The following is a 24,509-nucleotide window of genomic DNA, read 5'->3' as shown; positions in this document are numbered from 1 at the left end:
AAAAAGAAAAATTGGTCAAATTGTTTTCAAAATTGACAAATGGCAGAGTTAGCCCTGGTTCTGGATTATTAAAAGACATACAAGAAATTCTTTCGTGTTATATTAATAAAACATTCTTACACACTCGTTGGTGAGAACACCATTCATGATTTTTTTTATAACATATGGGTTGTTTACACATGTACGTGTGTTAACAATTTCAAGACATACGACTGGCTGCTCCTAGGTGATGACCAGGTCACCACTGCCATACATCCAATGAAAAACTACACGATGGAAATTGTTTACATTGTGACATATAGTTAACCTGACAATCATGGGTCTGTGATGCGCAAGTCAGCTACAAGTGCAACGGCTGTAAATAACTTTTAGTAAAAAAAGATGTTAAAATTTGCTTAAAACCTGATTTTTGAGGATATGTAAGAAATAGAATAATACTTTTGTGTCCATTAGATATCATTTATCTCGCAACTATTTTTTTTTAAAACGTATCAAACTCGCTTTTGCTCGTTAAGATACATTTTAAAAAACTCGTGAGATAAATGGTATCTAATGGCCACTCATGTATTATTCTCTTTTAACAGTGAAAGAGAAAACAAAAGAAAAAGGAGACCACTGTGAAGCAAGATGGGATACCCATCGTTTAAATGAAGATTACAGCCACTGGTTGGCTGTGTGGAGGTTTGGACCAGTCCATTAAAAAAACAGGGAAGTGCAGATGGGGTGAGAGGTCAGATTATAGTATAAAAATAAATTATATTTTACAAATGCATGCATAAACAGATGCTATAAAATTGAACCAGTCAAGCCAGCTTGCATAAGCTTTACAACTTTGAATCAAAATGTGGTTATAAGCAAAGGCACGGGAGGTAATGTAAACAACCATAAAACTATTTTGGGGAAACGTAGATAGCTTGTGGATCTAACAGAATGCATAATGGTCTTGGCACAAAAAGCAGGCAACAATAAAATTACTCCACATCTGAATGATAAACAAATAGACCAAAAACGTCATATTCAATGGCTGCCTTAAAAGTTCATATGTATTTTATAAACGTTTCTTACTCCATCTTGTTATATGTTTATTGTATATTAGCTGCTTATAAATTAACATTATTTTATAATCAATAAACAACATCCCAAAACATTTCTTATTTAAAGAATCCAGTGCAAAAGTTCCATCTTGACAGTTTCATTTTTTATCAAGTTCACAGCACACCAGATACAAGAATCAGTCATTTGCTAAAATGGCAAAATCCACATTTTTCCTTCTGCAATATCTATACGGAAACTACAGATTTTCATAGCCATCTTAGTGCTACGATATCATAAAACCATTGTAGACTATGATGTCACTACGACAGACACCATACCCAGTGGCGGATCCAGAAAATCCATTTAGGGGTGGGGAGATAATGACATGAAGCAGAATGCCAAGGGAACTTTGGGGGAGGTTTGGAGAGGGATCATAAAAAAAAAAAAAAAAAAAAAAAATATAATAAAATTATAACTTACAAAATTTAGGGGGGGTCCAGGCCCCCCCCCCCCCCCCCCCCCCCCCGCTAAATCTGCCTCTGATACCCTACGACTGTTTTATAATCTCCTAGTGCTAACATAGCTTTAAAAATATCGACCCTGGTGCACATGATTGTTTTCATAACTGAATAAAAACTAACAGTCATTTCCTCAGTTTGCCAGAAACTATCAGAATCTGCGAGCCTCACTTTAACGTAATAACATTATCTAAACAACTGCTTTCAACATCCACATTGATTTGAATGTGCACCGGGTTTCTGCTCGGCCTCTGCCACTTTAACATTGTCACCGGACGAGAATATATCTTGCGATTCCTGAAGCTGTGAATTATTGAGTCCAGAGTTCGGATCGGTTTCGTACATATTTATCAGCTGTTTAGCAACTTGGAGGAAAGATTCTTCAATGCCTAAAAAAATAAAATAAACAGAGCACATTTAAAACTGAACCTTATTGCATTAAATATTTATAACATCATTTATTAATGCAAAATACAATGAATGAATGAATGTTTAACAACACCCCAGCACAAATATGTGTTGTCGTTAAACAATCATTTATTCATTGTATTTTGTATTCTTACACACCCGTTGGTGAGAACACCATGCATTATTTTTAGTTACACATAGTGGTTTACACACGTGTTAACCAGGTGATGACCAGGTCACCAATGTCATACATCCAATGAAAAACTACATGAATAAAAAATATTATTGGTAATAAATCTTAAGGCAGAGATGAATTTTACTTGTAGAATGCAGGAAATTGCATTTCAGGACATCTAGTTTTTAATATTTTACGGGGGAGCAACAATCAAAAAAAATCAAAGTGGGTGATCCATTCCAAATGGTTAAATAAAAAGAATAAAAAATAGTTTTTGTTTAACGACACCACTAGAGGACATTGATTAATTAATCATCAGCTATTGGATGACAAACATTTGGGAATTCTGACACTTAAAACGGTTAAATACTACAAATACAGGGGTTGAAATGGAGACGGGTATAATATTTTTCTACCTGTTTCCTAAGTTTCCAACCTGTCACAACCTATCGTTGTCACAAAACCAAAATATGTTCTTACATACTTTTTTTCACTGTAAAATGTGTATAAAATTAATACTGTTTTGGTATATTTATCACTACATGTGTCCTACACATTTACCACGAAATCACACTATTTTGGACTATATTCTGGGTTTAGGCAATATCTGGGTTTCAACTGTTATCAGCAGGCATGGCCAAAGCAAGTAGACATGGTGGGGGGTGGGGGGGGGGGGTGGGTGGGGGGTGGGGGTGGGTGGGGGGGGCTGACTGAGATCGAGGGCACAAAGCAAAGTTTCTAGGGGGTTTGTGGGTATGCTCTCCCGTAAAATAATAAAAACTAGATGTCCTGAAATGCTATTTCTTGCATCCTACAAGTAAAATTCACCTCTGCATTTAGATTTATTACCAATAATATTTTTGATTCAGAATTAATGGGGGGGGGGGGTCTAGAGCCCCCCCCCCTCCCTGCTCAGCTGTGTTTGGTCATCAGTGATAGGTACTTATTTTATCTGTTAAGTTATTCTAGCTCAATCAACCAGTAGAAAGGTGCCAGAAAGCTATGTTTGAAAAAACGTTAACCATGACAGTAACGTGTCCATTTCATTGGTTAACTGGTCTCGTCATTTAAGAGTTAGATGGCCATTGCTACTTGTTGATTAGGTCATTTTCTAATCAAATGTAGCAAAGTAAATGTTTTATTTAACGACGCACTTAAGACATTTTATTTACGGTTATATGGCGTCGGACATATGGTTAAGGACCACACAGATATTGAGAGAGGAAACCCGCTGTCGCCACTTCATGGGCTACTCTTTTCGATTAGCAACAAGGGATCTGTTATATGCACCATCCCATAGACAGGATAGCACATACCATGGCCTTTGATGTACCAGTCGTGGTGCACTGGCTGGAGCGAGAAATAGCCCAATGGGCTCACTAATGGGGATCGATCCCAGACCGACCGCGCATCGAGCAAGCGCTTTATCACTGGGCTATGTCCAGTCCTGCCCCTCCAATGATTGATTTTCTTGTACCACAACTGGTATATCAAAGGCTGTGGTATGTGCTATCCTATCTATGGGATGGTGCATATAAAAGATCCCTTGCTGCTAATAAAAAAAAATAGCCCATGAATTGGTGACAGCAGGTTTCCTCCCTCAATATTTGTGCGGTCCTTTACCATATGTTTGACGCCATATAACCATAAATAAAATGTGTTGAGTGCGTTGTTAAATAAAACATTTCCTTCCTTCCTTGACAGAACCTATTAATCTGTGTACCCACCGAGGTTCTTCAAAGCAGAGGTCTCGTAAAACAGGGCGTCGATGGAGGCAGCAAACTCCTCCGCATCCTCGGACTTCACCTGCCGCCCACTCTCAAGGTCACATTTGTTACCCAGGAGACACAAGACTGAAAATATCAGTTACAAAATTTGCGTAAAATTATATATATAAAGGTTTATCACCAGGGGGGTTCGTGAGAACGAAAATCAAAAACAAATTGCAGCAATTCTTTTTAAAATTTTGTTTGTATTGTTTTTTAAAAGTTTAATATTTAGCCATATAATTTAATAATTCATTACAAAAAATGACCCCCTTTCAAACACTTCTACAATTCGGCAAACTAAGTCAAAATTACTCAAATAGCTCCATTTCTTTTCAATGAACCGTTTCAAATTATGTGCCAAATTACCTCATGAACACTGTGCAATCTTTTATATTTTAGACTTAATACTACAAGACATTCACAGTTCAATAGCACCACAAATGCCCCCCATCCACACACCCCCCCCCCACTACCAACCCTGGTTGAGCTGCTGGTGCTATCTTGCACTTACCAGTGTGAGCAGTCCCTCCTCCCACCTACACCCTCTCCTGTCCTGGACGACATAAGTCAACACATGCACCCATGACAGTAGGGTCTCCGTGAGTACTCAAGTACCCAGGCACCGGTCGAGTCTAGCACTTTACAGTTTACAGGTCTCGAGTACTCGGGCACCGGTCGAGTGTAGCACTCTACAGTTTACAGGTCTCGAGTACTCGGGCACCGGTCGAGTGTAGCACTCTACAGTTTACAGGTCTCGAGTACTCGGGCACCGGTCGAGTCTAGCACTCTACAGTTTACAGGTCTCGAGTACTCGGGCACCGGTCGAGTCTAGCACTCTACAGTTTACAGGTCTCGAGTACTCGGGCACCGGTCGAGTGTAGCACTCTACAGTTTACAGGTCTCGAGTACTCGGGCACCGGTCGAGTGTAGCACTCTACAGTTTACAGGTCTCGAGTACTCGGGCACCGGTCGAGTCTAGCACTCTACAGTTTACAGGTCTCGAGTACTCGGGCACCGGTCGAGTCTAGCACTCTACAGTTTACAGGTCTCGAGTACTCGGGCACCGGTCGAGTCTAGCACTCTACAGTTTACAGGTCTCGAGTACTCGGGCACCGGTCGAGTCTAGCACTCTACAGTTTACAGGTCTCGAGTACTCGGGCACCGGTCGAGTGTAGCACTCTACAGTTTACAGGTCTCGAGTACTCGGGCACCGGTCGAGTGTAGCACTCTACAGTTTACAGGTCTCGAGTACTCGGGCACCGGTCGAGTGTAGCACTCTACAGTTTACAGGTCTCGAGTACTCGGGCACCGGTCGAGTCTAGCACTCTACAGTTTACAGGTCTCGAGTACTCGGGCACCGGTCGAGTCTAGCACTCTACAGTTTACAGGTCTCGAGTACTCGGGCACCGGTCGAGTCTAGCACTCTACAGTTTACAGGTCTCGAGTACTCGGGCACCGGTCGAGTCTAGCACTCTACAGTTTACAGGTCTCGAGTACTCGGGCACCGGTCGAGTCTAGCACTTTACAGTTTACAGGTCTACTCGGGCACCGGTCGAGTCTAGCACTCTACAGTTTACAGGTCTCGAGTACTCGGGCACCGGTCGAGTGTAGCACTCTACAGTTTACAGGTCTCGAGTACTCGGGCACCGGTCGAGTGTAGCACTCTACAGTTTACAGGTCTCGAGTACTCGGGCACCGGTCGAGTGTAGCACTCTACAGTTTACAGGTCTCGAGTACTCGGGCACCGGTCGAGTCTAGCACTCTACAGTTTACAGGTCTCGAGTACTCGGGCACCGGTCGAGTCTAGCACTCTACAGTTTACAGGTCTCGAGTACTCGGGCACCGGTCGAGTCTAGCACTTTACAGTTTACAGGTCTACTCGGGCACCGGTCGAGTCTAGCACTCTACAGTTTACAGGTCTCGAGTACTCGGGCACCGGTCGAGTCTAGCACTCTACAGTTTACAGGTCTCGAGTACTCGGGCACCGGTCGAGTCTAGCACTTTACAGTTTACAGGTCTACTCGGGCACCGGTCGAGTCTAGCACTTTACAGTTTACAGGTCTACTCGGGCACCGGTCGAGTCTAGCACTTTACAGTTTACAGGTCTACTCGGGCACCGGTCGAGTCTAGCACTTTACAGTTTACAGGTCTACTCGGGCACCGGTCGAGTCTAGCACCCTACAGTTTACATTATACTTTTTTAACATCGAGTTTAGCATATGCTTGCCGACTGTTTACATTCTGAGACTCGGGCACCGGTCGAGTCTAGCACTGTACAGTTTACAGCAATACAATGGCATCATTTGGCATCCATGTTCAGCGCTGGACTCGGGCAAGATGCATAGCATGCTACAGTTTCACTTTATTCCTTAGTCGGTCAGTTATCATCTACTGTAAGTGTCGGGTACTCGAGTCCGGGTTGAGTACGACTCTCAAGTACTAGAGTACAATAGTTTGGACTTGTGGAGGCCCTACATGAAAGGCGTACGCTACAACAGCTTGTTCTAAATGTGCACATTAAGCCCTATGACCTGACTTGACCTGACCTGACCTGACCTGACCCAAACACTTCTGGTGATGCTGTTGAAATGCTGTAGTAATAGTTGATGCATAGGCATACAATCTACTGCTGTATCACTGAGAAAGCAGTGTGGAATTTAACATAATTTTTTAAGCAGAAAAATTAATGATTATATAATGGAGAGACATATCTTTTTATAATGTTATTTTTAGCTTATTATTAAACAGAGATATATGCATATTTCATATAAATACCAGTTTGAAATAGTATTACTGAACAAGCCTTTGGCGAGGGAAAGACAACATCAATTCATGAGTGCAAGCATAAACAGTATTGCCAAGTAGTGAGCGGGATAGTCTATTTATTACCCATTTTCAATTTTTATCATTTTATGGAAGATTTTCAAACAATACTGTTATTGAAAACAAGTTTGCAAGTTGAGAACAAGAGACAGTGTTGTGTCATAGCTGTGACGTACATATCGGTGATGACGTAAGTTAGTTGTTGACATGACTGCCACCATGGCAACTAAGACATCACAGCCTATAGTGAATCACTGTTTATGACATCAAAACGTTTCTAGGGGAAGAAATAGTTGGGGTTTTTCCCTAGGGAAAGATAATTTTCATTTCCCCACTTCTCTCTGCCTATACGGGTAATAAAACGATATACAGTACCACAAACTAAGTTCTAAAACATTTACATTAACGACACCACTAGAGCACATTAATCATCGGCTACTGGATAGTCTTAAAGAGAAAACCTGCTACATTTTTCCATAAGTAGCAAGGGATCTTTTATATTTACCATCCCACAGACAGGATAACACATACCACGGCCTTTGATATAAACCAGTTGCAGTGCACTGGCTGGAACAAGAAATAGTCCAATGGGTCCACCAACAGGGATCGATCCCAGACAGACCATGCATCAAGCGAGGGCTTTACCACTGTGCTATGGTCCGCCCGTAATAATACAATTATGTCTCTTTTATTTTGTTTTCAACTTATTTGCGTGCTTATATCCAATTAATTTTCAAGCACGCTGTCCTGGGCACACATCTCAGCTATCTGGGCTGTCTGTCCAGGACAGTGGGTTAGTTGTTAGTTGTTAGTGGTCAATGAGCAAGAAGAGGGTGTAGTGGCCATACCACCTACCCATTGAGTTGTTAAAACTTGCTCTGGATGGGAGCCGGTACTGGGCTGCGAACCCTGTACCTACCAGCCTGTAGTCCGATGGCTTAACCACGGAACAATCGAGGCAGTCTCCTTTGCAACATTTAAAAAATAACTGCATTTTTCAGTTAGATTATAATTCATACTATGTCTGCTAATGAGGGACGGACAAATATGGCTGCTACTGTTTCTTGATTTTCTTACTTATTGGGGTGTCCACATTCTTCTTCAACTCTGAAAAAAGAAAAATAGTCATATTTAAGGTTACACACCACCATTAATTACTCCATGCAGTTCAATACAATTTTTATGTCAGAATATATTCTGTGAAAAATACAACATTATCGAGAGGGTCATGCGACTACTAATTTTAGGGAGTGCTCTCAACTGACAAGTACAGTATAAAAAATCAACATATGTCGACCACAAACATTTTCAGTTAACAGTTTGATCACCACCTCGTGTTGCTGTTGTACAAGTGGGCAATATACCACTTGTACAGTTGTTATCAGTTTTTATTACCCATATGGGCTCAAATATACAGGGTAATATTTTTTCGATCTCTGCACAGTGTGCAGATTGCTTCTGCAGCCACTGATTGGCTGGCTTACAAATCACGACGTTTGGTTGGTTGCTTGCCATGGCCGGAACTTCACTTTCATTCATATAATGTTTCCATTCATGAGTCAGATTGCACATACGTTATGAAGCACGATCTACAAAGTTTTACAAAAACAAATGGACTCATTTGTTTCGTAAACATGAAATGGTAATATTTTCATAAGCAGCGGCTTTAGTAATATATAAAAATAATTATTTTCAAATGCGAATACGGTTGTATTATTTTGTACTGTAAGCATTTGCTTTGAAAGGAACGCCGTTATGATATGACGTCACTTACATTACATCATGTAATGCACGTAAGATTATATGAGTAATGGCTGATGGATTTGTTGTAGACTGCAGAGGAATTTTTACATTAAAAATCAGTTAAAATTGACAATGGGTAATAAAGAGAATAACCAACTCGCTACGAGGAGCTGGAACAATTATCTGTCCAATCGTGAATGAAAGTTGTAAAACCCTCGCCAAAGGCTCGGGTTTACAACATTCATTCACTCGGGATAGATAATTCGTAACTCCTCATAGCTCGTTAGTTATTCTCTAAATAACAAGTAGCTTCAAACCCATGGGTTATTTAAATGTCTACAGAGATCAACTTACGTGTTAATCATCAATGAATATTTCAAAAAGTCATATCAGAATTGAGTGTTAAAACCCACGATGGAAGGAAATACTTTTATTTAACAACGCACCTCAGCATGTAGTTTATTTATGGTTATAATGGCGTTAGATATATATTGGAAATATGATGCTTTTCTTGTCAGACAGTTTGCTGTTGAAGTAATGTTGTCGGATATATTTTTATAGATTCTTTTACTCTAATGGCGAAAATATGTTTTCAAGGTACCACATTTTCAGTATTTTGAGGTTTGCTCAATACATGTAAATGTGGTATTTGTCACAATACAACGATATCCAAGGGTATATACAGTATACAGCCCAGATCAACTAAAAGTACATGTTAAAGATATATTTAGGTTTTTTAGAACGGCAATGTCTGTATAAATCATGTGTTTGTTGTTGTCCTAATGTTTGTAGTAACCCAAACCAGATTTTACTTCCAATAATTTTGTACGTAGAAAACAAAATTATTGTTTTAAACCTTGGCTGGCTCTGGTGCCCAGGACAGGCATGCGCTACAACAGCTTGCTCTGAATGTGCACGTAAAGCCCTATGACCTAACCTGACCAGTAACGACTAGACAAATAGGGGTGTGTTGCCTGAAGGGACTGTCCTGAGTTTGTGGCCATTGTAAAATGTTTCCAACTAGAAGAATCTTTTTGGCGACTAAAATTACATATTAAATATATTTTCTTATTTAGAGTTCCAGGGTCTATATTCCCAATGTGTGTGTTGTCATATACTAATGTTTTTAGTGCTCAGTCAGTTTTTATTTTATTTTGTAATATATTTATGAAAGAAAGAAAGAAATGTTTTATTTAACGATGTACTCAACACATTTTATTTACGGTTATATGGCATCAGACATATGGTTAAGGACCACACAGATTTTGAGAGGAAACCCGCTGTCGCCACTACATGGGATACTCTTTCCGATTAGCAGCATGGGATCTTTTATTTGAGCTTCCCACAGGCAGGATAGCATAAACCATGGCCTTTGTTGAACCAGTTATGGATCACTGGTCGGTGCAAGTGGTTTACACCTACCCATTGAGCCTTGTGGAGCACTCACTCAGGGTTTGGAGTCGGTATCTGGATTAAAAATCCCATGCCTCGACTGGGATCCGAACCCAGTACCTACCAGCCTGTAGACCGATGGACTAACCATGACGCCACCGAGGCCGGTATATATATATTTATGAAAGTATCTGTTCTAAATTCATCCATGGGAAAGGTCCTAATATACATGCAGGCTTATGCCTGTCGACCAATCCCTACCATCATGTAAAGATGGAATAAATATGGGTTAAAACAATAATTTTGTTTTCTACGTACAAAATTATTGGAAGTAAAATCTGGTTTGGGTTACTACAAACATTAGGACAACAACAAACACATGATTTATACAGACATTGCTGTTCTAAAAAATAAAATATCTTTAATATGTACTTTTAGTAGATCTGGGCAGTATACCGTATATACCATTTGGTATCGGTATTGAGTCAATACCAATTTACTGTACCGAGCAAACCACAAAATACTGAAAATTTGGTATTGAACAATATTCTCGCCATTAAGTAAAACACTATAAAAATATATCCGACGACATTACTTCAACGCAAACTGACTGACAAGAAGAGCGTCATATTTCCAATATATATTGACGCCATATAACCATAAATAAAATGTGTTGAGTGCGTTGTTAAATAAAACATTTCCTTCCTTCCTTCATGGGTTACACAAAATGGAATTACCCAAATTCATTTTTGTGTAATTCACAAATAAATCATAATCTTGAATTCTCCGTTAAAGTTAGTTTATTTTGTTTAATGACACCACTAGAAGACATTGATTTATTAATCATCAGCTACTGGATTTCAAACATTTAGTAATTCTGATATATAGCCTTTGAGAGGAAACCCGCCAGATTCTTATATGCACCGTCCCACAGACAGGATAGCACATACCACAGCCTTTGATATACCAGTCATGGTACACTGGCTGGAAAAAAAAATAGCCCAATAGGCCCAATGAAGGCATGACTTTATAAAAAAAATGGTAGGCATGATTGTATTTTTAATTTGTATTAAAATGATGTTATGATAACTTCATCCTCAACCTGACAGAGTTAGAGATAATAAAACTGACCCACTCTTTTAAATAATAAAAACTGACCTTTGACCCAGTCTTTTATATCATAAAAACTGTCAGAGGAAGTGATGTCATACATCAACATGGCAGCATTTGCTTTTCTGTAGTACATCGGAGCCTGGAAGGGAAACGTGTCAAACAAACAATGTATACATACTGTCATCTGTAGGTGCACAGTGCTCACTGTATGTACGGTACTCACTGCATTCATTGTATATACTGTACTCACTACATTAATTGTATATACTGTCATCTGTAGGTGCACAGTGCTTATTATATGTACTGTACTCACTGCATTCATTGTATATATTGTACTCACTGCATTCATTGTATATACTGTCATCTGTAGGTACACGGTGCTCACTGTATATACTGTACTCACTGCATTCATTGTATATACTGTCATCTGTAGGTGCACGGTGCTCACTGTATGTACGGTACTCACTGTATATACTGTACTCACTGCATTCATTGTATATACTGTCATCTGTAGGTGCATGGTGCTCACTGTATGTACTGTACTCACTGCATTCATTGTATATATTGTACTCACTGCATTCATTGTATATACTGTCATCTGCAGGTGCACGGTGCTCATTGTATGTACGGTACTCACTGCATTCATTGTATATATTGTACTCACTGCATTCATTGTATATACTGTCATCTGTAGGTGCACGGTGCTCACTGTATGTATGGTACTCACTGCATTCATTGTATATATTGTACTCACTGCATTCATTGTATATACTGTCATCTGTAGGTGCACGGTGCTCACTGTATGTACGGTACTCACTGCATTCATTGTATATATTGTACTCACTGCATTCATTGTATATACTGTCATCTGTAGGTGCACGGTGCTCACTGTATGTATGGTACTCACTGCATTCAATGTATATACTGTCATCTGTAGGTGCACGGTGCTCACTGTATATACTGTACTCACTGCATTCATTGTATATACTGTCATCTGTAGGTACACGGTGTTCACTGTATATACTGTACTCACTGCATTCATTGTATATACTGTCATCTGTAGGTGCACGGTGCTCACTGTATGTACGGTACTCACTGCATTCATTGTATATACTGTACTCACTGCATTCATTGTATATACTGTCATCTGTAGGTGCACGGTGCTCACTGTATGTACGGTACTCACTGCATTCATTGTATATACTGTCATCTGTAGGTGCACAGTGCTCACTGTATATACTGTACTCACTGCATTCATTGTATATACTGTCATCTGTAGGTACACGGTGCTCACTGTATGTACGGTACTCACTGCATTCATTGTATATATTGTACTCACTGCATTCATTGTATATACTGTCATCTGCAGGTACACGGTGCTCACTGTATATACTGTACTCACTGCATTCATTGTATATATTGTACTCACTGCATTCATTGTATATACTGTCATCTGCAGGTGCACGGTGCTCATTGTATGTACGGTACTCACTGCATTCATTGTATATATTGTACTCACTGCATTCATTGTATATACTGTCATCTGTAGGTGCACGGTGCTCACTGTATGTATGGTACTCACTGCATTCATTGTATATATTGTACTCACTGCATTCATTGTATATACTGTCATCTGTAGGTGCACGGTGCTCACTGTATGTACGGTACTCACTGCATTCATTGTATATATTGTACTCACTGCATTCATTGTATATACTGTCATCTGTAGGTGCACGGTGCTCACTGTATGTATGGTACTCACTGCATTCATTGTATATACTGTCATCTGTAGGTGCACGGTGCTCACTGTATATACTGTACTCACTGCATTCATTGTATATACTGTCATCTGTAGGTACACGGTGCTCACTGTATATACTGTACTCACTGCATTCATTGTATATACTGTCATCTGTAGGTGCACGGTGCTCACTGTATGTACGGTACTCACTGCATTCATTGTATATACTGTACTCACTGCATTCATTGTATATACTGTCATCTGTAGGTGCACGGTGCTCACTGTATGTACGGTACTCACTGCATTCATTGTATATACTGTCATCTGTAGGTGCACAGTGCTCACTGTATATACTGTACTCACTGCATTCATTGTATATACTGTCATCTGTAGGTACACGGTGCTCACTGTATGTATGGTACTCACTGCATTCATTGTATATATTGTACTCACTGCATTCATTGTATATACTGTCATCTGCAGGTACACGGTGCTCACTGTATATACTGTACTCACTGCATTCATTGTATATACTGTCATCTGTAGGTGCACGGTGCTCACTGTATGTACGGTACTCACTGCATTCATTGTATATACTGTACTCACTGCATTCATTGTATATATTGTCATCTGTAGGTGCACGGTGCTCACTGTATGTACTGTACTCACTGCATTCATTGTATATACTGTACTCACTGCATTCATTGTATATATTGTCATCTGTAGGTGCACGGTGCTCACTGTATGTACTGTACTCACTGCATTCATTGTATATATTGTACTCACTGCATTCATTGTATATATTGTACTCACTGCATTCATTGTATATACTGTCATCTGTAGGTGCACGGTGCTCACTGTATGTATGGTACTCACTGCATTCATTGTATATATTGTACTCACTGCATTCATTGTATATACTGTCATCTGTAGGCGCACGGTGCTCACTGTATGTACGGTACTCACTGCATTCATTGTATATACTGTCATCTGTAGGTGCACGGTGCTCACTGTATGTATGGTACTCACTGCATTCATTGTATATATTGTACTCACTGCATTCATTGTATATACTGTCATCTGTAGGTGCACGGTGCTCACTGTATGTACGGTACTCACTGCATTCATTGTATATACTGTACTCACTGCATTCATTGTATATACTGTCATCTGTAGGTGCACAGTGCTCACTGTATATATTGTACTCACTGCATTCATTGTATATATTGTACTCACTGCATTCATTGTATATACTGTCATCTGTAGGTGCACGGTGCTCACTGTATGTACGGTACTCACTGCATTCATTGTATATACTGTCATCTGTAGGTGCACGGTGCTCACTGTATGTATGGTACTCACTGCATTCATTGTATATATTGTACTCACTGCATTCATTGTATATACTGTCATCTGTAGGTAGACGGTGCTCACTGTATGTACGGTACTCACTGCATTCATTGTATATACTGTACTCACTGCATTCATTGTATGTACTGTCATCTGTAGGTGCACGGTGCTCACTGTATGTACGGTACTCACTGCATTCATTGTATATACTGTACTCACTGCATTCATTGTATATATTGTCATCTGTAGGTGCACGGTGCTCACTGTATGTACGGTACTCACTGCATTCATTGTATATACTGTACTCACTGCATTCATTGTATATACTGTCATCTGTAGGTGCACGGTGCTCACTGTATGTACGGTACTCACTGCATTCATTGTATATACTGTACTCACTGCATTCATTGTATATACTGTCATCTGTAGGTGCACAGTGCTCACTGTATATATTGTACTCACTGCATTCATTGTATATATTGTACTCACTGCATTCATTGTATATACTGTCATCTGTAGGTACACGGTGCTCACTGTATGTACGGTACTCACTGCATTCATTGTATATATTGTACTCACTGCATTCATTGTATATACTGTCATCTGCAGGTACACGGTGCTCACTGTATATACTGTACTCACTGCATTCATTGTATATACTGTCATCTGTAGGTGCACGGTGCTCACTGTATGTACGGTACTCACTGCATTCATTGTATATACTGTCATCTGTAGGTGCACGGTGCTCACTGTATGTATGGTACTCACTGCATTCATTGTATATATTGTACTCACTGCATTCATTGTATATACTGTCATCTGTAGGTGCACGGTGCTCACTGTATGTACGGTACTCACTGCATTCATTGTATATACTGTACTCACTGCATTCATTGTATATACTGTCATCTGTAGGTGCACAGTGCTCACTGTATATATTGTACTCACTGCATTCATTGTATATATTGTACTCACTGCATTCATTGTATATACTGTCATCTGTAGGTGCACGGTGCTCACTGTATGTACGGTACTCACTGCATTCATTGTATATACTGTCATCTGTAGGTGCACGGTGCTCACTGTATGTATGGTACTCACTGCATTCATTGTATATATTGTACTCACTGCATTCATTGTATATACTGTCATCTGTAGGTAGACGGTGCTCACTGTATGTACGGTACTCACTGCATTCATTGTATATACTGTACTCACTGCATTCATTGTATGTACTGTCATCTGTAGGTGCACGGTGCTCACTGTATGTACGGTACTCACTGCATTCATTGTATATACTGTACTCACTGCATTCATTGTATATATTGTCATCTGTAGGTGCACGGTGCTCACTGTATGTACGGTACTCACTGCATTCATTGTATATACTGTACTCACTGCATTCATTGTATATACTGTCATCTGTAGGTGCACGGTGCTCACTGTATGTACGGTACTCACTGCATTCATTGTATATATTGTACTCACTGCATTCATTGTATATACTGTCATCTGTAGGTGCACGGTGCTCACTGTATGTACTGTACTCACTGCATTCACTGTATATACTGTACTCACTGCATTCATTGTATATACTGTAATCACTGCATTCATTGTATATACTGTCATCTGTAGGTGCACGGTGCTCACTGTATGTACGGTACTCACTGCATTCATTGTATATATTGTACTCACTGCATTCATTGTATATACTGTCATCTGTAGGTGCACGGTGCTCACTGTATGTACGGTACTCACTGCATTCATTGTATATACTGTCATCTGTAGGTGCACAGTGCTCACTGTATGTATGTTACTCACTGCATTCATTGTATATACTGTACTCACTATATGTACTGTACTCATTATTTGTACTTTACTCACTGAATGTACTGTAGTCATTATATGTACTGTACTCACTGAATGTACTATAATCACTATATGTACTGTACTCACTATATGCACTATACTCACTATATGTACTGTACTCACTATATGCACTATACTCACTATATGTACTGTACTCACTGAATGTACTGTACTCACTATATGTACTGTACTCACTATATGTACTGTACTCAATATATGCACTGTATTCACTGAATGTACTGTACTCACTATATGTACTGTATTCGCTGAATATACTGTATTCACTATATGTACTGTACTCACTGAATGTACTGTACTCACTATATGTACTGTACTCACTGAATGTACTGTAGTCACTATATGTAGCCTACTGTACTCAGTGTATGTATGTACTCATTATATGTACTGTACTCACTATATAAACTATACTCACTGTTTGTACTGTACTGTACTAACTGTATGTACTGTACTCACTATATTTAATGTACTTACTGTATGTACTGTACTCGCTATATGTATTGTACTCACTATATAAACTATACTCACTGTATGTATTGTACTCACGGTATGTACTGCACTCACTGTGTGTACTGTACTCACATTATGTACTGTACTCATTATATGTACTGTACTCACTGTATAAACTATACTCACTGTCTGTACTGTACTGTACTCACTGTATGTACTGTACTCACTATATGTAATGTACTTACTGCATGTACTGTACTCACTATATGTAATGTACTTACTGTATGTACTGTACTCACTGTAGGTACTGTACTCACTGTACTCACTGTAGGTACTGTACTCACTGTATGTATTGTACTCACTATATAAACTATACTCAGTGTATGTATTGTACTCACAGTATGCACTGTACTCACGATGTGTTCTGTACTCAATGTGTGTACTGTACTCACAGTATGTACTGTCCTCAATGTACTGTACTGTATAAACTATACTCACTGTCTGTATTGTACTCATGGTAAGTACTGTACTCACTATATAAACTGTACTCACTGTATGTACGTACTGTAATCACTGTGTGTACTGTACTCATGGTATGTACTGTACTCACTATATAAACTATACTTACGGTATGTACTTTACTCACTATATAAACTATACTCACGGTATGTACTGTACTCACTATATAAACTATACTCACGGTATGTACTTTACTCACTATATAAACTATACTCACGGTATGTAATTTACTCACTAAATAAAAATGTATTCAATGTATGTATTATACTGAATGTAGGTACTGTATTCTACTCAATGTATGTATCATAATCAATGTATGTACCATAATCAATCTATGTACCATAATCAATGTATGTACCATAATCAATTTATGTACTGTACGCTAATACTATACTCACTGTATGTAATGTACTCACTATATAAACTGTACTCAATGTATCATACTCACCATGGATCTGAATCTCTCTTGGCCCGCCGTGTCCCATACCTGAAGTTTCACTCGGTAGTTGTCAACATTCCTACAAGTCAAACAAAAAGTTTGCTCTGTTTAACAACACCACTAGAGCGCACTGATTTACTAATCATCGACTATTGTATGTCAAACATTTGGTAATTTTGACATATAGTCTTTGAGAGAAAAAAAACCTACATTTTTTTCATTAGTAACAATGGATCTTTTATATGCACCATCCCACAGACAGGACAGAACACACCATGGCCTTTGATATACCAGTCGTGGTGCACTGGTTGGAACAAAAAAAAACACACAATCAGTTGAATGGATCCACTGAGGTGGTTTGATCCTGCGACACAAGCACCTCGTGTGAGCACTCAACCGACTGAGCTAAATCTCTCCCCTAGGCATAAACAGATGCTTTAAAAATTAAAACAGACAAGCCATTTTGCATAAGATTTACAACTTTGAAATCAAAATGTGGTTATAAGCAAAGGCCGTCGGTAGGCCCATTGGGCTATTTCTCTGAGCTAAATCACTCCCAATGCAAATACCAAGCTACAACAATAAAGTATCATTTCATTTCAACTTATTTTCGTGCTTATATCCAATTAAGGTTCAATCACGCTGTCCTGGGCACACACCTCAGCTATCTGGGCTGTCTGTCCAGGACAGTGGGTTAGTTGTTAGTTGGTTAGTGAGAGAGAGAGAGAAGAGGGTGTAGTGGCCTTACACCTACCCACTGAGCCCTTAATTAAGAACTCGCTCTGGGTGGGAGCCGGTACCGGGCTGCGAACCCTGTACCTACCAGCCTGTAGTCCGATGGCTTAACCACTGCGCCACCGAGGCCGGTATAAAGTATCAGTATGTTATTGTTAAAGAAACAGACCCTAGTTTTTTAACACTACAGCATATATTTCACTATTAGAGCCGTTTATGATCAATGAAATCAAACATTACTTATATTTTATTGTTTAGATTATCCATTTCCGTACAACCGAAGTTTTTCTGGTAATCCTGGTCTTTCTAATATCACAAAATGCATTTTTCATATTTTTAAAAACACACGTTCGTCTGAGAAGTAGTGGTTACTGATTCGAGATCTAGTCTATTTTTTATGGATATTTTCCGGTTTTAACGTCTCAGACTCTGCTTTCACTCTATTGTAACTTTATCCAAATGTGTGTTACAGGTTTGTAAATTAACTAAACTTAGTGTCCATTTTTACGGGTTAAAACTTGGGTCTGCACCTTTGAAAGAAGGGACAATTAAGGCATTTGGACTGGTATGCATATTCAACGATATAACATGCACATTATTGCTTAATATCAACAAGTATAATCGTATAGTTAATTAATAAAACGGTTAAATGTGACGCCCTCTGGCGAGCTGGTGGTTACGTAATACTTAACGCGTAAAGTCAGGAATGAGCCTTAGAACTAGAGAAACACAATCTACCTGGTTTTTGCGGGATGATAAATAGTCATACATTGCAATGTTCTGTAATAATACACATCCCAGTAAGCCAGCAATAAGTATATCCAGCACTATATATTTTATTTTTTAATACAAAATAAAATACCATTGTCAAAGTGGCTACACAACAAGTCGAAATAATTAACAATGTTTTGTCCATGCATTAACCTGTGTACTGAAATGATACACGGGGTGTTTTCTTAGTTAATTGGTCTATGCTGCTAGTTGCTTCTACCTCTGATTCCTCACTGGCAGGTGTGTATTTGATTGGTAACCAGACGAGCCAATTAATTGACGCTGTCTAGACACAAAAATACATACCGGTATTGTGGAATATTACCTGTTGCCCCTAAAATGGTAATGGACATGGTTTATTACTGTAAATAGCTCTGTAAAACTATTGATTAAGTAGACTTTTCCATCTAAAACCACAGAACTGACCAATTACGTAGTCCCAAAGAAAAGAAAATTATCACTTGGGTATCATGGGTTTTTGCTCCAACGTAGCATATCAACAGGCCTAATAGTGTACATTTTTCCTTTGGATTATTTAACGGAGAAAAATACTATAACCCCATTTTGTTCCGTTAATGCAACTTGAAATATATTTAGTTAAATAGTTTATTATATTATTACGTCATTTATGCTGTTTTACAAGTCAGGTTGATCAAAGAGAAGCACCGTGTCGAAAATTACTGCTTTTGTTTACACTGTACATAGAGGAGATGGTCAGGAGCTGACGTCACTTCGCCCCAAGCTATCCCACCAGACGATACAAAAACTAAACAAAATGGCTGCCGACAGTTAGCAGGAATAATCATGTTTTTTTATTAACTCTAATATGCGTTTTTCATTTGCTAAAGTGTCAGTATGTGTTGGTGGTCCGGGTATGCGTCTTTCCAACACATAAGGCTCTTGTTGGAGTTGACCATACCTTTATGGGAAGATGACTGAGATCATTTTAAGGAAAAAAGCCATATATAAAAATAACCCAGAAAAACTTTTCTGTCTCCACTAATATCAAAACCTATATTAGCTCGGCCATTTACCTTTCGACCGACCGTTCAAAATTGCGCCAAATTCCCTCAATCAAAATTGCGAACGCTTTTCTCTTTGGCATTTAACTGCTCCATTCAAATTCCATAGCACCACCACCACCCCCACCCGCCTGCTACCGATCCAATCGGGCTGCTGGTGCTCCCTTGCACCTGCCAGTGCAGGCGGTCCCTCCTCTCCCCTCCCCCAACCTTTCCTGTCATGGACGGAGGAGCCAGCCAAGGCCGGCTCTTGTGCCCATGACAGGCGTGCGCTACAACAGCTTGTTCTGAATGTGCACGTAAAACCCTATGACCTGACCTGACCTGACGTTTCTGTCAAAATTAAATGCACAATTTTATTACAAGATTTCCTTTTAAAAGAATGCTAAACAAAAGTGAATGACTGGGGACACTTTGTTAGGAAAAGAGGCAAACAGTTGGGTTTTTTTACAAAGTTTGTGTAAAAAATCATTTCTATATACATTTAATAAGATCAATGAATACAATTAGGGTTTCTGCCAGAGGGTAAAACGAGTATGGCGTAAAAACTCAATTTGTTTTGCAGATTTTAATAACCTTTTGACAAAATTAATTACTCTTATCATTACTGTATGATTTTCTTAACCCTCACTCTAAACCTAACCCATTTTCTTTCTGAGGGAGGCACCCCACCCACCCCATAGCCCCTGTTCACTGTGGTTGCATTCAATTCCATAATGCCATAGCCAAAAATTTCTTTCTAGCAGAAACACTGACAATGGTGGGGAAGGAGGGTGAGACTAAGCAGTGTTCGAGATTAAAATTTTGGGGCTGTATCCCAGTTGAATACTAACATTTCAAAATCTGGTATCCCACCTGAGAATTTAGTATTATATGGTATCCCGGTGGGATACTGGGTTCTTGAAGTCTGGTAACCAAAATTAAATTCTGGTATCCTCGGGATATCGTTAATCTCAAACACTGCTAAGACAGTTGTAAGAAGACGAGAAAACTGCCCAAAATGAGAGCATTTGTCAAAAATTAAATACAGTGAAACATGTCTAATTTGGACTCTGACCAAACCGGAACCCTGTCTAAAAAGGCCACATTTCAGGTCCCAAATATTCTAAATTCTAAACTGCGACCTTCTAAACATCCGATCCTGTCCAAATAGAACAAATATGAGGTCCCCAGAATGATCTGGTTTGGCCGGATTTCACTGCATATCTGAATATAGTTGTTTTTTGTTTTTTAAAAGCTACAAACATTTAACACAGAGACAAATAATTTTTAAGTTTTTTGACATTACAAACATGGATGATGACAAGATGAATAGTGAAGCCGCAATATTTCCATTTCGGTATGGGATTACTAGTACTTGACAGGGCTGTGCTCCAGGCTTGCTGTCAGTTGAGCTATCTCGGTATCACCCGAGCACGGGGTACACGGAACATGCAACATGCATAGTATGCCAGATAATCATCCCCCATGTGGGGTTCATACACTCGAGAGACACACCCATAATCGCACATGTGAAGTGGGTGAAACTTAGTCAGGGATGTGATTTTTCAGCTTTTTATCTGATTTCAGCTTTTTTTAAATTAAAATAATTTTCACAAAATGGACTGGATTTCATTGGAAATGCTAAAAAAATAAACTTTAAATGTAGGTATTGTAGAGGTATTGTAGAGAGATTTCAGCTTTTAAAAGATATTTCAGCTTTTATTGTAAAACAGGTATCTCATCACTGCTCAGTGTAAGGGGCCTGACACCTACCAATTGAGCCTAGCCAGTGGCGGATCCAGAAAATTCATTTAGAGGGGCCCCAATGACTTGAGGCGGAAAACTAAACAAACTTTGGGGGAGGTTTGGAGGGGGACTGTAAAAAAATTAAAATTAATATATAATAAACTTATAACTGTTGCCTCCCCCCCCCCCCCCCCCCCCTAGATCCGCCTCTGCTAGCGGTTCACTCACTCTGGGTTGGAGCCGGTACTGGCATGAAAAACTGCCCATTATATATATATATATATATATCTGAATATGGTGGTTATGTAATATGTACGTACATCTTGTAAGTGAAGAAGGAAGCCCCGATCGTTGGACTGACTGCCTTGCTGAACATTCCTCCCACATACCGGATCACCAGTGACGTCTTCCCCACTCCTGCAGAAAAAAGGAAGGAAATTATTTATTCCACTCACGATTCAAGCAAGTTCACCTGGGCACAATTTCTGAAAATCTGCACTTAAAACCTTGATGGGAGTTCGACAGAAGCTATATCATACTACATATCTATGACTGCATATTGGGAGCCCAGGGAACAATAAATTTTGTTTTCAAAAATCTTAATAAAATAAAATAAATATAAAATACATACAACAAAAATATTAATAATTTTATTATTCGTGTAAACTTTAGGCCTGTGTATAAAACTACAGTTTTACTGGTTATTGACAATGAAAAGCCAAACTGTGGAGTACGAATCGATCCTTCAATTTAATGACATAAGCTGTCACTTAATCGTTAATGAACTATTTACATGTACGTAGAATTGGCACTTCCAAATAGAAACAAAACATATTAAAATGATTTGTAAAAATGGCTTAATTTTGTTATAATAGGCCTAAATCTCAACACTTTGAATGTCTGCAAAGTCAACAAACAAAACAAATGACAGATGTGTGTGTAAGAAAACCAAGCCCAAGGAAGTTGCTCAAACAATGAAAGGGTAACAAATCTGGGACAACTTCTGTGAATTTTACCTTGGGACCCTAACACCACCACCTTCGCTTCTATCGTCTTCATGCCTTCTTCTGGTCCAGCCATCGTACAGTTCAAGGCTGGTGATTAAAGTTAGACGACGTGTTGAATGTGTAATCGAGAGGAATTATCTCTGTATCAGTTCGACATCATCAAAAACGACAACATTGCTGCTCAAAATAAACCTGACCTATTACCTTTGACCTAGTAAGTAAAGCTAGGACATGATAATGTATACGTAAATGACATAGGCGCAAGCCAAAAATGCGGATGCAGATAGTAACGGAGTATTCTAAAATGCGGACTTAATAGTGACCATGTCGGATAGGAAATCGTTTATAATTATCATTTTTCCAAAGACCGGACAGCACACACCACGGTCTTAGTCATGGGTACTGGTTGGGTCGGGATAAACAATATTGGTCTGCCGATCCTGCGACCTATGGAAGGAAGGAAATGGTTTATTTAACGACACACTCAACACATTTTATTTACGGTTATATGGCGTCAGACATATGGTTAAGGACCACATTGATTTTGAGAGGAAACCCGCTGTTGCCACTACATGGGCTACTCTTTCCGATTAGCAACAAGGGATCTTTTATTTGCACTTCCCACAGGCAGGATAGCACAAACCATGGCCTTTGTTGAACCAGTTATGGATCACTGGTCGGTGCAAGTGGTTTACACCTACCCATTGAGCCTTGCGGAGCACTCACTCAGGGTTTGGAGTCGGTATCTGGATTAAAAATCCCATGCCTCGACTGGGATCCGAACCCAGTACCTACCAGCCTGTAGACCGATGGCCTAACCACGACGCCACCGAGGCCGGTACTTCAAATCAGCAAATTCCCCACGCATTTGGTTTCAGATTCACTTGGAATTTGTACCAAATATGCCTCAGTCATCTACATGGACAAATCTGAATTATGGGCTCTGTATTCCAAGTATTTGTTAAAGAAATGGTCATTTTGCAAACCATAGTAAGTGTAAAAGTTAGCTCGAAAATTGCCGCCATCATTTTAATCCCGTTTCAAGTCCCATTATCCCAGCAAATAATGCAGATAGAAATCTAACATTTTGTATAGATATTTAATATAAAGGTTTGATATATAGCAGACTGGTATGCCTGGAGACAACTGAAAAATCTTTAAAATTCCATTTTATTTTACAAAAGCACTTATATTCATTAGACTTACACATTGAACTTTTTTCTAAATAAATGTTTTAGCTATGTGATGATTAATAATTATGGAACAACATCCTTCTGAAATCGGATGCATCGTTTTGGGTGGTCTTTTGAATGACCCCCCCCCCCCCCCCCTCTCCCCCCCCAAAAAAAACAACAATCCCAACCCCCCCCAAAAAAAAACAAAAAACCCCACAAAAACAAACAACAAAACCCCCAACAAAACAACAAAAAACCCTAACAAAACAACAACAAAACAATGTAAGCACGTCTACATTGTTAGAATCCCAAAACCCTGCCTCGTCTGGAATTTCTTCAGGCTTATTTTATTTTTCCCATGACACTGATATTTATTTTACAGGTCTTGGTTTCCCTCGGCGTTTTTACCTCTCTGGCTACGCCCCAGCAACCCAAACTATTTCAGATGGATTTACCCTATAAATGTTATTTTGACATACTAGATGGTCTAACAGAATATTGCTATTCTTAATAGCTTCATCTTTACAAGAGACGTATCTTTTTATATGTATTATTCCGCAACAGCACATTGATTTATTAATCATTGGCTATTGGTTTATTATTATAACTAGTTTAACGTGCCCATATACCACTAGGGTTTCGAACACGCCCATCCCGAGTCCGACCTCCGATAAGATCGGTGGCCTGACTCGGGATGGGGGGGGGGGGG

At 39.3% G+C, this 24,509-nt stretch overlaps 1 protein-coding gene across 1 annotated transcript; it reads right to left on the bottom strand.

The window, feature by feature from the left end:
• Window positions 1-503: 503 nt before the first annotated feature.
• On the bottom strand, window positions 504-22,807 carry LOC121373433 (ras-related protein Rab-31-like). The gene is made up of 7 exons (XM_041500085.1): window positions 22,635-22,807; window positions 21,939-22,035; window positions 17,372-17,441; window positions 11,022-11,115; window positions 7,806-7,835; window positions 3,864-3,989; window positions 504-1,942 (listed from the first exon to the last, which is right to left on the bottom strand). Exons 1-7 carry the CDS (start codon window positions 22,696-22,698, stop codon window positions 1,758-1,760), a joined length of 666 nt encoding a protein of 221 aa, XP_041356019.1. The 5' UTR covers window positions 22,699-22,807; the 3' UTR covers window positions 504-1,757.
• Window positions 22,808-24,509: the final 1,702 nt, after the last annotated feature.

The sequence above is a fragment of the Gigantopelta aegis genome, chromosome 5 (genome assembly GCF_016097555.1).
Source record: "Gigantopelta aegis isolate Gae_Host chromosome 5, Gae_host_genome, whole genome shotgun sequence".
NCBI classification, from domain to species: domain Eukaryota; kingdom Metazoa; phylum Mollusca; class Gastropoda; order Neomphalida; family Peltospiridae; genus Gigantopelta; species Gigantopelta aegis.
The sequence above is the reverse complement of the archived record's forward strand: the minus strand, read 5'-3'. Positions and strand labels throughout refer to the sequence as shown.

Coding starts and splice junctions, on each gene's coding strand:
- LOC121373433 (XM_041500085.1), bottom strand. CDS start 22,698: ATGGCTGGACCAGAAGAAGGCATGAAGACGATAGAAGCGAAGGTGGTG. Junction 11,116..17,371: donor AAGAGAGATTCAGATCCATG/GTGAGTATGATA, acceptor TTTCCCTTCCAG/GCTCCGATGTACTACAGAAA. Junction 7,836..11,021: donor TATAAAAGACTGGGTCAAAG/GTCAGTTTTTAT, acceptor TTCTTTTTTCAG/AGTTGAAGAAGAATGTGGAC.